This window comes from Podarcis raffonei, chromosome 11, assembly GCF_027172205.1.
Source record: "Podarcis raffonei isolate rPodRaf1 chromosome 11, rPodRaf1.pri, whole genome shotgun sequence".
NCBI classification, from domain to species: Eukaryota; Metazoa; Chordata; class Lepidosauria; order Squamata; family Lacertidae; genus Podarcis; species Podarcis raffonei.
The window spans coordinates 41833821-41847293 of record NC_070612.1 but is presented as its reverse complement, the minus strand read 5'-3'; the positions used below and the strand labels follow the sequence as shown (position 1 = coordinate 41847293).

General features: G+C 39.7%; 1 protein-coding gene across 2 annotated transcripts in view; it reads right to left on the bottom strand.

Moving 5' to 3' along the window:
* Nucleotides 1–626: 626 nt before the first annotated feature.
* The window catches only part of FER (FER tyrosine kinase), a 152007-nt gene continuing 139160 nt past the window's right edge, over nt 627–13473 (bottom strand). For both annotated transcript variants that reach the window (XM_053407624.1, XM_053407625.1), the window contains exons 19-20: nt 7188–7310; nt 627–3616 (exon numbers count right to left, since the gene is read on the bottom strand). In XM_053407624.1, coding sequence (XP_053263599.1) covers nt 3471–3616; nt 7188–7310 — 269 coding nt within the window. In that variant the 3' untranslated portion in view covers nt 627–3470. The remainder of the gene's footprint in view (nt 3617–7187; nt 7311–13473) is intronic.

Here is a 13473-nt window from a genome sequence, read left to right as displayed (position 1 = left end):
GTTGATAACCCAGAAGATAAAAACAGAAACACAATAAAACAACTGAAGTGTTTTTTCTTCTTCCTTACAGCTGTTTTCTAACCAAACAAGCCAGTGGCTTATTGCATAAACAGTGCTGTTTGGCAACATTGTTCTAGTATCTGCTTCAATATTTATAAAAGCAAAGAGTTGGTGTTTGCTGCATCTATAAATAACTTCATACAGCAAATGAAAGGCTTCAAATATTTGGGGACTATGGTACATTGGAAAATTACTGTAAGAGGGAGGACAGTTAAAGGTTCCCTCACACTGTGTTTTTGAATAGAGATCTTTGTAATATTGCACATTTCAGTAAATGTAAGAAGCCTTTGATTCTCCTAATAGCAATTTATTTGTTTGTTCAAGATTCTAGTTCCATTCAGAATTTGCACTATAAACTCCTTTAAAAAAATCATATTTGTTGAAAATGAAAAGTGACTGTGGCAAAGAGGCTCAAATTGCCAAGTTCCAAATTGCACTTTGTGCTGTATCTTTTTAAAGGTTTTTATGTTTATTTGTGAAATGCTAACGTGGAAGCAAACTTGCTTCCTAGATAAACACAATTACAGCACTTACAAAGGCCATTAATGTACACTGCTACGGAACGATATAAATGACAATATTTATTTCATATTGCATATTCCCAAGAAAGAGGGTTGGGGTGTGTGTGTGATTCTAATCTTCTTCTAAGAGACTAGTTATATAAATCCTGTAACAAACAACAATTTTATAATAATGCAAAGTTTTTACTTCATTAAGAAAGCAGCTTCGAATGCAGTTTCCCCAGCTTTAATAAACTTCACTGAGCAGGGGTGCATTAAACAGCCTCGTTCTTTTGACCAAATCCTTGCAACTAATAGTTTATGTCTGCATGCATCTGGAATGAATTTAACTTCCTAACATACATAATTCCAACAGGCATTGGCAGGTGTCTTTTTCTAAGAGAGTGATTCACAAGATGGTGTGAAGAAAACTGCCAGTACACTACACTTACTTTCTTTTTTTATCAGTCAACCAACAATATCCCATAAGTTAGTGATCTTCAGTTGACCCCTGATTTTAGGACAGCCAGAACAAATTCTAAATGCTACTGGTATCCCATGTTTGGAAAATGGTTTTCAATTTGAGCAGCAGTCTGACATGAATTGCAAATCTGCTTACATAAATGAAATATAAATAGTGTTTATCCTTTACATCTGTACAAGAACAGGACAGAAAGTCCTGCTAATTGAATTAAGACAAAGAGCTGTCCTTTTCATTGCTGAAAGACAAGAGTACATTCAGAAGACTTTAAAGAAATGGTATAGTCTCTTGTATATAAAAATATTAACACTTAAGACAAAAATTAAGAACACAGTGAATAAAAGAAGGTACATTCTTGCCCTTACGTGAATGCATAGATGAAGACCTAAAGCTAGGCGATTGGTGGTGTTTTCTCCCATGTGGTGATAGCATTCAGACCTTGTGCACTTTAGATAACAATGCCAATGAATTAAGGCACACTGTTGTGGATCCCTTTAGGGTCACCATAATTAACTAATACAGTATTTCCTATTTGTGTTGAACAAAGATCAGCACATGCCCACTGCTAAATAAAGAAACTGCCAGGCTAAGCTATGCAACACTATATTTTCTTCCCACTCCCTCTCCTTCTCCATTAGATTCTGAACTCATTGACCAGTCCTGGTGTAGTAAGGTGTAATAAGGCAAGAATCACCTGGAAACCCCTGTGCTAGACTGCTAACAAGTCCATCTACAATGGACTCCACTGTTTAATCCAACAATTAAAGTTATCATCATGTTAATGACATCAACTTTTCTAGACTACAAGTATACTTTACCTTGCCCAACATCACCACTCTGTACTATCACAAAAAACACACACACAGAGAGAAAAGCAAATGTGTTCTGGCCAGCAGGGTCAGCCAAACAGGTAACATGTAAAGCAGTCAAAGACTTCACCTACATCTTGGTCCTACTGTACAAAAGAATGCCGTTTTGAGGCTCAAAACGCTTTTTAATTTCCTCATCTCCATTGTCCTGGGCTGGAAACGATCAATGTGCCGACACTGTGGCCATCATTTTGCTGCCTCTTCAGCACAAGTTGAAACTCCTGCAACAAGACTCATCAACTGAAGATCCAAGAGGTCAGGATCATACCATCAACTTACACAATAGCCCAGAAAGGGTCTAATTGTAGGAGACCTTGGAAATAATATGTTGATGCTCACTTGTCATTTTGAAGTTTGCAATTTGTCAACTGAATAAACCCAGCAGAATCTGAGCATAATTAGGGAAATGCAATGTTTTGACTTTGTAGTTTGTTCAGTGTGCCAGATACTATATACAGAAGATAACATTTCCTTGTTAGTTTCCCCGCCATTAGGATCCCACCCCCTGCTCCCGGCTACTGAAAAATACATTCCCCCTTTAGAAAGTGTACATGAAATACATTTCTTCCTTTTTTCTTTGCTTCAGCTGCATATTGAACAGGAACATCAATTCACAAATCTCCCAAAGATCAATTGAGTAAGTCACTTCCCCTTCCCCATCCAAATTCAGTGTTACTGGTTACCTTCATGATATGCCACTCTCCTTCTCAAACATGTTTCTTGCAGACAGCACTTCTGAATGCACACATTCAAGAACAACTATGCACTGCTGCAGCTCATCCTTCTGAAAAACAGATCATCTACAGTGTTTTCCTGATAGATGCATCATATATAAGGCTCACATCTGGATTTATTCTGTGCTCCCCCCCCCCATAACAGCCAGACCATATAGATTTGCACTTAGTGAATTGTGCCTACTTTTTCTTGGTTTAAAAAATTGGGAGGGGTATAGGGAATATTTACTGTCATGAAATATCTGCTAGAAATATATGCATGCAGTTCCATTCTGTAATCAAACTGTTCAAATAAGATCTTTTAGAGTAAGAATACACATAAATCCAAGGCTGTGTTAGCTGGTATTTTTGTTTGTTTTCAGAGCATTATATTGTATATTCTTTTAAACGGAGGTAACAAAAATGTGCCTGCCTTCGTGCATAAACCACCTGGCAGGCACTTTGTGGACTTCGAATCAAAGCAGAGGTAAAGCCCAGAAAAAAAGATTAGGGAGTTATCTCGCTAATAGAAAGCAGCCAGAGTTCTTTTAAAAAAACACAAAACATATACACATACTATATGTTGTCTATTTACATATAACCTAAATGACAGCATCACTGTGATCAGATATAAAGCATTTGGCAGAGTGCTCTCTCTCTCTTTAACATAGATATCTTTGACATTTTCAGCCTGGCACACTTGAATACAAACCGTTTTTTTGTTTTTAAAAAAGAATTCTAGAAGAATATTGAAAGAAATGTATAAAAGTGTAGTGTTCATGACATAAAATATTACTTTTCTGGGAAAAGAGAAAAGAGTCCTCTAGTTTTGAGTCCTGTTAACTTCTCATGAGGCCACTTTCTTTTTCAATGCAGAGAGCTCTTTGTGAATTTCGCTGAATTTCGGTCTCATTTCAGGATTGTAATCCCAACACCGTTGCATTATTTTATAGATTTCCTCCGGGCACTTCTGAGGTGCTGACATTCGATAGCCTACCATATTAAGAAAGACATGGAAAAAAGATGACTATTGAGAAACGAAAGGGGAGAGGAAAAACCACAACCAATTTGAATTTGGATTTGAATACATTTAAAGACTTTTCACACCACACCAGTCTGCAAGACTGGAATATGAATGGCACAAAAACCTGATTGAGAAAAATGTTCCATTGTCTGGGCATGTAGATCATTTTGTTGCACCAAATATTGGCTCCATGTTCTTAAATCCATCTGGCAAGACCCACAAAATGGAGGATTAATACAATCAATAGATGGTTTTGTGGCACCTTAAAGACTAAGGGTTGTATTTAATGTAGTGGTTAGTAGTGCTTTGTGCAAGCAAAATGACTTTCACTTCTGCAGCAGGATTCCCCCTGCCCCCTGCTCATCCCTCAATCTGTTCTAGGTTTCTCTCCAACTTTCTGAAGCAGATTTGGAGATGGTGAAAGTCCTGTTTTGCAAGCGGAAGTCATTCTTCTCACACATTTATTTAGTTGAATACTGCCCTAACAGTGTGCACTGTCATTTCTGAAAACTGGCTCATAAAATACGTATCGCCAGGGGTGATGTGGACCCTTCCGACTTGGGGGCAGTTTGCAATTTATATAACAAAACAATCTTATGGTTGGCACATTCCCATTAATTATGAGTTTATTTGGCAACATTCATGATCATTTGATATGTTTGGTACAAATATGAACCTTGCATTCCACTATGAAATATATTTTATGCCACTCATTCTTTTTTAAGCTTTCTATTATAGTGGTACCTTGGTTCTCAAACTTAATCCGTTTCGGAAGTCTGTTCCAAAACCAAAGCGTTCTAAAACCAAGGCACACTTTCTCACAGAAAGTAATGCAAAATGGATTAATCTGTTCCAGGCTTTTAAAAACAACCCCTAAAACAACAATTTAGCATGAATTTTACTATCTAACGCAACCATTGATCCATAAAATGAAAGCAATAAACAGTATACTGCAGTCACAATCAATCAATCAATCAATAGTTGAACAAGGTTCCACACAGTCACAAAAACAAAACAAAAAGAGCCGCAAAAACAAAAATGCAAAATAAATAGCAAAACAGACAGACCTCAGCGCAACACTCAAAATGGAAATGTGGCACTCAAAACAGAAGTATAACACTCAAAACAGCATTTTCGGCTTCCAAAAAAAAGTTCAAAATACTTAACTTCCGGGTTTGCAGTGTTTGGGTTCCAAGTTGTTTGAGTACCAAGGTGTTTGAGAACCAAGGTATCACTGTATTAATATGATTCTTATTTTATTACCTTGTAAATTTATTCTTCCTTCTCTCATGGCTACCATTATTATTAGCTTGATGTCTTGTTTGTTTTTGTTTACTGTAAAATAAGTTTTCTTTAGAAATTCCACCCTAACAAATTTATTATGGCATAAGCTTTTGTGGACTACAGTACACTTCATCAGTGGTATGAAATATTATCCTCAGTTACAGGTATGCATACACAGGACTTTTTTTGGCGGGGAGGTGGTTAGCGTTAGGCTGTAAATAGTGGGGGTAGAGGGTAGAGGGAAATGAAATGCAGAAAAGTACAATGATAATTACGCAATTAACTGTGGACATTCACAGGCAGGCTGGTATCTGTAAGCAAATTAACAAATATAGTGTGATAAAAATCCTTTGTCTTGGTTCAGTCCACAAGTGATAGCACTGAATTTCTTGATAACCAACTTTTAATTTCGTGGTTTCATGTTAAGCCTCCCTTTGAAGTTCCTTTGAACTGGTATGGCCACTTCAAGGTCACCTACAGAGTGTTCTGGGAGGCTAAAATGTTCACCCCATTGGTTGTTGTGTTTTAATATTGCCATTTCTGATGTCCATTTCGTCTTTTGTGTATTGACTGCTCTGCTTATTAGTCTTTAAGGTGCCACAAAAATGTTTTCTGCTTTTCCTGTAACAGACTAACCTGGCTACCCCTCTGGATTAAAATTAATGTTTACCTAAGCGTTAATTGGAATTTTGGGTCCTTTTGCTGCTTCTTGATACAGGTTTTAGCTTCTCATATCATTATCTTTACATTGTGACTGCCTGCCTTTCCTTTGGGAATTTATTCTGAAGTTTTACTGATTTCATCTGAACAACTCCCAGGAAAGTATGCATAGGACTACAGCCTTAATCATACCTTCACCTTTCCTGATGTTTCCTTATGCTTCCTGCTCTATCTTTCTTCTAGCTTCAACCATTTCTAATCAGGTTTCTCTCTCCTCCCCAATCTCATTCTGAATTTGACTCTTCTTGCACACAGCAAATTGTTTTCTTTCCTCAATCAGCTTACAGCACCTTTCCCCTGCTGCTCAAACATGAAAAATCTTCCTAGGAGGCAGAGTCACTGGTCACTCTAAACTAACCTTGACTGGCAAGGCTGGAAGGAACAGGCTGCATGTTCTATTATCTCAAAGCTAGGAAGCTGCTTCAAAAATCTATGGGCATATTGTTGATTTTTGCAATGTGGATCTTAAGGAAAGGATTAGTAATGTGTTGGTGAGTTCCACCACAAAAGGACAGTTCTTTTAATGAGGCCCAAGAAGTAGCAGCTTGATGGAGGTAAGGAAGGTGGAACTAGAATTCCCAATGCCTGAGGAACAAGACTCATGCCGGTAAGTGTCCCTCTGCCAAACTAAGCTAGATCCATTTATCCCTTTCATATCAGGTCACATATACCTTTAATGAAGAAAATGCTAAAGGAGATTTAAATCAGTTATAACTAACTTTATTACACAGAGCATTCTGTTCAGGTAGTCTGTGTGCCTTGGACCAAATTCATACATGCTATTACCATCACGGAAGCCACTTCTATCATGATGAAATCCTAGGTCACAGGAGAATGCAACTGAATTCTGGACCCAAATGAACAGAGCCAACTAAATGGGTCCTTCTCACCCTTTCAGGTGAACAATTCGCATTCCGCTAAATGTATGTGTGAATAAGATGTTAAGTTAAGCCACATATCATTCTACGCTATTCCCACTTTGTATTTCAATTACTTTCCCCTCATTTTTCTGACCTGACCTACACAATATTTGAATGACATTGGCCCAGTTGGAGGCTGCACTTGATCAACATCACTAAGGGTCCTTTGCCTTCGATTTTATGTAATGGTATTAGGGAAAAGGACCACAGTCTTGTGGCAACTGCAAATCCAATAAATTTATTGCAACGTAGCTTTCTTGAGCCAGAGGCCAGCTCCTCATACGTTTCCCATATTGAAACCAGGTCCTGGATAGTTCTCATGGCATAAAGTTTTTAATAATCAGACTTTTAATTATTAGTCACTGGCCACCCATTTCTACAAAACAGAAATCAAAGACCAAAATAATCAGCTAACACAAAACCTTCTGTAATGTTTCAGTAATGTTATTTCTCATGATGATCTATCCCTATTTGGAAACTTCGTAGTTAGATTGGAATTTCTTCACATCAGAGACCTTTGCCCTGAGTCTGATACATCCAAGGCGCACAAAGAATTAGAAAGAATTCTTAGTCTTCAACAGAATTAATCATAAATGGTGTGACATGCAGCAATTACCTTTCTCCACTTGTTCCCGTGCTTGCTGATTAGTCATTCCTGGGTATGGACAGACACCTAAACTGAAGGTCTCCCAGAGGAAAATTCCATAACTCCACACATCACTTTCAGAAGTGTATCGCCCTACCAGAAAAGAAGAAAAAAAAATAGAGAGAGGATAGGCAATAAGCGGATGGTACAATAATTCTGCCAATACATGAAATGCTTACGTTTGAAGCTGTGGTAAGTTTACAGTGGTCCACAGTTGTGCCAAAATAAAAGACAAGAAAATAGATGACACTAGGGAGACTGGTCAGTTCCTTTGCTATGTGTTATTATGTTATGTGTATGTGTGTTCTCTGCTTGGGGAATCAGATCCTAAATACAAGACATTAAAGCATCCCTTTGTTGCCAGTCATAGGCAAACTCCAGAGGTTTTTGGACTACAACTCCCATCATCCCTAGCTAACAGGACCAGTGGTCAGGGATGATGGGAGTTGTAGTCCCAAAACATCTGGAGGGCCGAGTTTGCCTATGCCTGATTTAGGCTGAGATTTTAAGCTTTTCGTTGATGTGTACATTTTTTTTAAAAAAACAACTCTCCTGAAACCAGTGATTGTATTTTACCAAAGTACGGATGGAATACTGCCCTGCAACATTCTCATGATGAATTATCCAACACTTGGATAGTCTTATTTAGATTTTCCTTTCAGAGTATGTGTATTTGGGATATGGTCTTTCCTTGAGCGTCAGGCTCAAGGTTTCAGAAATACCACGAAAGCTAGCAGGTGCACATGGCTCTGGCATGTTCCTTTCGTGGAGAAAAAAACATTGGGCTTGTCCACCCCTTACACAGAATATTTAGTGTGACACAAGTTCTCTGTATACAACTGTGAATGCACAGAACCTACTTGTGACAGTGGGTACCCAGCGCTGCTATCAAGGACCTTTTCTGGAGTCAGTTTCACCTTATGCAATAAGTCAATGAGCACAAGATGCTGCCAGCAATGCATTCGACCATGTGTCCCCTTGACCCCTGTCCCTCTTGGCTTATCAAATCTAGCAAAAGGAGGAGGTCACTGTTTGGGTCCAGAGTGTGGTTAACACTTTGCTGCAGGAGGGGGTGGGTGGTCCCTGTTGCATTGAGAGAGGCAGTGGTACAACTAGCCCCTAAACAAACTGGCTCTGGACCCACCCGGATTGCCACAGCTATCAGCCTGTCGCCAATACCCACTTTTGGGGGAAGGCGGTGTCCACAAAATTTAGAAGCTAGAGGACTTAATGTATTGCCATTAATAGCAACTGATCATGCATACACAAGACTATGAAGCACAGCATATTTTTCTCTCTTATTCCATTTTTTTTAAAAAAAGAGTTATGTGAAATATATTTCCAGAACTGCTTTTGTTGGCATTTTGAATAATCTCCGGAGACGTATATATCCGCAGCACTGCAGAGCAAAGCAGCCAATGTGGTACACACCAGATATTAATTAATTAATTAATTAATTAATTAATTAATTAATTAACTCCTTAATGCCAATATAGGCTTCCAAGGAATTTACAAGTTTAAAAACTAATTACACAGGCATTAAAATATAAGCACCCATAATTAAAACACACAGTTAAAGTACACACTAAAACAATCCCATTAAAACATTAAAGTTTAAACCGTAAGTAAAATATGCAGCAAAAGGATTCCATTAAAACAACATGATAATTAAGAAGGGGGATCTAGGTTCAGAGTTCAGTGAACTGCCAGTTTAAACAGATGTATCGTCAAAAGCCAGCACAATGCCAATAAGGATAGGTCTTCTCGCACTTCAGCAAGGGGTATGTTCCGTAGTGAAAAGGCAAACATCATTCCTCAAGCTTTTAATTATTAGGCTACGCCAAGACTAGCCAGGTTTCATTTGTTGAGCTTGATGCCCTTACTCCAAGCATCCCTGATCACTGACTGTGCTGACTGGGGCTTATGAAAAGTTGTAGCTATGCTACCCCTGCACCAGAGATTTATACACATTTATTTAGGGCCAGCATTCTGAGATGATCTGGGGGTTTCACCATCTCTATAATGCACCAAAGAGCCCCTTATACTTCCATAGCAGACATTATGGCGTCACCTGTATCTTTGAGTCATCTGCCTGCATATGGGTGCTTCAGAGGAATTTATTTGATTGCCACCTTCATATCTCCACAGAACATGATGGGACTGTATTGATTAGAGCCCTGGCTTTAAGTTCAAAGTCAAAGATGAAGCATCCAGCTTCTTTGGAAAACACTATTCCTGTACACCTATTTTGATTCCCTACAGAACCCTCCATGAGGGAGTTTGCCCATAGCTGTCAACTTTCAGATTTGAAAATAAGGGATCAGCAGCCTCGAAAATATGGGACCAGCAGCCTCACCTGTTCCGGGGACAGTCTACGGGATATCTAACAATTCAGGATAGCAAGCGGGAAGCAGCGGGAAATGGCGCTGGAATAAGGGAATTTCCCGCAAAAAAGGGGAAAGTTGACAGCTATGAGTTTGCCTTCTAAGTCAGTGTTTCCCAACCTTGGGCCTCCAGCTGTTTTTGAACTACAACTCCCATCATCCCTGACTAGCAAGACCAGTGGCAAGGGATGATGGGAATTGTAGTCCAAAAACAGCTGGAGGCCCAAGGTTGGGAAACACTGTTCTAAGTCAACCAGCTTGTCCTCTTCTTCCACAACAGAGGTACTTTTGAAACCAATAAGCAGTGGAAGAGTGGCAGGTGCAGGGAACAACCAAGAGACTACCTATGTGACTACCTATGTAACCAGTGCCGGATTTACGTATAAGCTAAACAAGCTATAGCTTAGGGCCCCACTCTCTTAAAGGTAAAGGTAAAGGTACCCCTGCCCGTACGGGCCAGTCTTGACAGACTCTAGGGTTGTGCGCCCATCTCACTCAAGAGGCTGGGGGCCAGCGCTGTCCGCAGACACTTCCGGGTCACGTGGCCAGCGTGACAAGCTGCATCTGGCGAGCCAGCGCAGCACACGGAACGCCGTTTACCTTCCCGCTGGTAAGCGGTCCCTATTTATCTACTTGCACCCGGGGGTGCTTTCGAACTGCTAGGTTGGCAGGCGCTGGGACCGAGCAGCGGGAGCGCACCCCGCCGCGGGGATTCGAACCGCCGACCTTTCGATCGGCAAGCCCTAGGCGCTGAGGCTTTTACCCACAGCGCCCACTCTCTTGCCCCCCCCCAATTTCACTATTAATATACTTCTTCTTAATTGTATTTCAGTTCAACAATTACTTTGATAAAATAAATAGTTTGTCATATGCAAATGGCTTTAGATACCTATTAGGTCCATAAATTATCATATAGCATATATTGAATACAAAAAAACCAGCAACAATTTGTTGTTGACAACAGACAGCTGGACATATAAAGGGCCCCATAACCTTCAGTAGCTTAGTGCCTCATCAAACCTAAATCTGGCCCTGTATGTAACATGAGTAGTAGATGCAAGATTTTTCTACCAGGAGCACTTCAATCTTACCCATGGCTGCTCCAAGGGCAATGTACTTGTGCTGTTCATGGAACCAACTACACTTTGTTGTGTGATGTTTTGTTTGGCCTTTGGGGGGGCGTGTCTGAAAAAGCAAGTTCACATGTCCTTAAAGATTCTTGATGCTGGGAACCTCATCTTCTCTTTCACAAATTGCAGGTACCTCGCAGATTGACGTATGAGCGCAACTAGGAATGTTCATCAGGTTTTGTACTCTTTCCAAATGAGGAGGGGGAGTTGTTTTTCAGAATTTACAAGGCATAACTAGACCTGATTTCCTGCTGAAAAATGTTGGAGGGTATGCAATCTTTTCCGCTTTAGAGTTTTAAAATCTCCCTCGTCACCCCCGCCTCTAAGTACTGAAGTTTTTTTCCAGTGGCGCACTATTTCCAGCTGCTAAATATTTAATATTTTAAAGACGAGGTATGTTGCTCATTACCAGCCTAAATGAAATACATATAAATGTTACTGACAGCTGGGGTTATGCTAACTGTTCTGACCTCAGAAAGTTCTGTTTGCATTTAAAACTAAATATCATTTCATGCTGTTTTAAATTAGGCTACCAGGTTGATAAAGAGCAATTATGGACATTCGCTGTGCTGCTGGTAGTGTGATTGTTCTTGTAAGTCTGCATATATTCTCCTTTTAGAGCTTGGCATCTACTAATTTAACACCTTCCATTAAAAACATTTGGGGACACTAGTTATAAGTAATACATTTCTTAGGTAAGTGTTAGTTATCTGGACTTAATTACCTTTCTCAGCAAGGCCCCCAAAGCATGGCAATAATATACTTGCGTGGTATGCATTAGTGACATAGAAAATTGATAAAGCTATGCTAGAACCTGAGAATATACAGTGTTACCTCGGGTTAAGTACTTAATTCGTTCTGGAGGTCTGTTCTTAACCTGAAACTGTTCTTAACCTAAAACACCACTTTAGCTAATGGGGCCTCCTGCTGCCGCTGCGCCGCCGGAGCACGATTTCTGTTCTCATCCTGAAGCAAAGTTCTTAACCCAAGGTACTATTTCTGGGTTAGAGGAGTCTGTAACCTGAAGTGTATGTAACCTGAAGCGTCTGTAACCCGAGGTACCACTGTAATGAACAAAGTTATACAAATGTTCCGAGAAAACTAAGAATCACAAAAGCACTGTAGTTTGGACCAGGGATATAATATTGTTTAGAACATCTCAAAAACAACTCTAAGTATTTGGGTCCATGGCTTCAGCTTTGAAATCCCTCAAAATGCAACATCATGTAAATGCTGATCCCTACATTTAATACTTTGAACTGCTTCCATAGTACAGTTTTACTCCAAGTATTGCTCCTGCAAGTCAGTCATGTGAGTAAAAACATAACATTGGAAATGTGTTACACATAGTTATAACTTGTAAAGAAATGTGTATTTAAATCATTCCCTAATTAGATTTTATGAAAGCGCACTTGAAAGCGCACACTTGTAAAAACTGTAAAGGCATTTAATGTAGAAAAATGGATCTGAGTTCCCTGAACTCTTAACCATAGTTAAGAAATTAGGATTGTCCCATTGACTTATACACACTTTGAACACTTATGAATTCTCTTCCTTCCTTCCCCATTCAGAATTAACCAGCTTCAAATCCTCGTTTCAAAGTCTGGTTTAAGGTTCGCCATGGTTTAACACTAACTTCAGTGCAAATACAACTAGGGATAGCATACAAAACTGAATAGGAGAACTCCTAATATTGCCCCCTGCCCTGATTCATCATGAAACTACACACTTCCAAAGCACAATCTATTTCAGGTCGAAGTAAGGGATGTGCGTGTATCCCTAGACATAACTCAATACCATGGTTAACACTGAAATGCAAATTGCTAACAGTACAGAATATTTTGTCTGTGTGTGCATACACACACAGTAAAATTCAAATGTCTTTTTTGGTTTATGAGCGTGGATAAGAAAATGCATATTTCTTGTTGATAGAGACTCTTTGCCCTTGACAACTGTCTGACAGGTTCAATGGGCACAGCTTTCTATGGTACAGAGAGACACCAACATTTAACTTTGTTGTTTCTTAAAATCTAAACTCTCTCTCCAAAAAGAAATTTGAGTTCTCCTACAAGTTTAATGGAAAGCAACTAAATGGTACAAACTTGTTCCTATGCAGAGGAACACCCTAAAATAAACCATTATTTGGTAACTATTAATCAGTTCTTTATTACCCCATTCACAATACTAAAACACACATGCTGTTTCTTCTTTTCCTATTTATTAAGAGTGCCCTATTCCTCCATTCTCACTAAGAGCACTTTGGCTTATTCTATTTTTGTGACCAACTGATCTCATTATAGGCAATTTTCCTCTTTATAAATAGTGCCTTTATTTATTTAAAAAAAACCAACAGCAGGAAGGTCCATAACAGTGCTGCGTAAGTAACTCTAAAAGGTTTTTGTGGGGGGTGATTTCAGTTTCTTTCTTCTCCTATGACAATTCATGAGCTGCTAACATAAGTAGTAAGGTAAAGGTAAAAGGGCGTGGGACGCGGGTGGCGCTGTGGGTAAAAGCCTCAGCGCCTACGGCTTGCCGATCGAAAGGTCGGCGGTTCGAATCCCTGCGGCGGGGTGCGCTCCCGTTGCTCGGTCCCAGCGCCTGCCAACCTAGCAGTTCGAAAGCACCCCCAGGTGCAAGTAGATAAATAGGGACCGCTTACTGGCGGGAAGGTAAACGGCGTTTCCGTGTGCTGCGCTGGCTCGCCAGATGCAGCTTTGTCACACTGGCCACGTGACCCGGAAG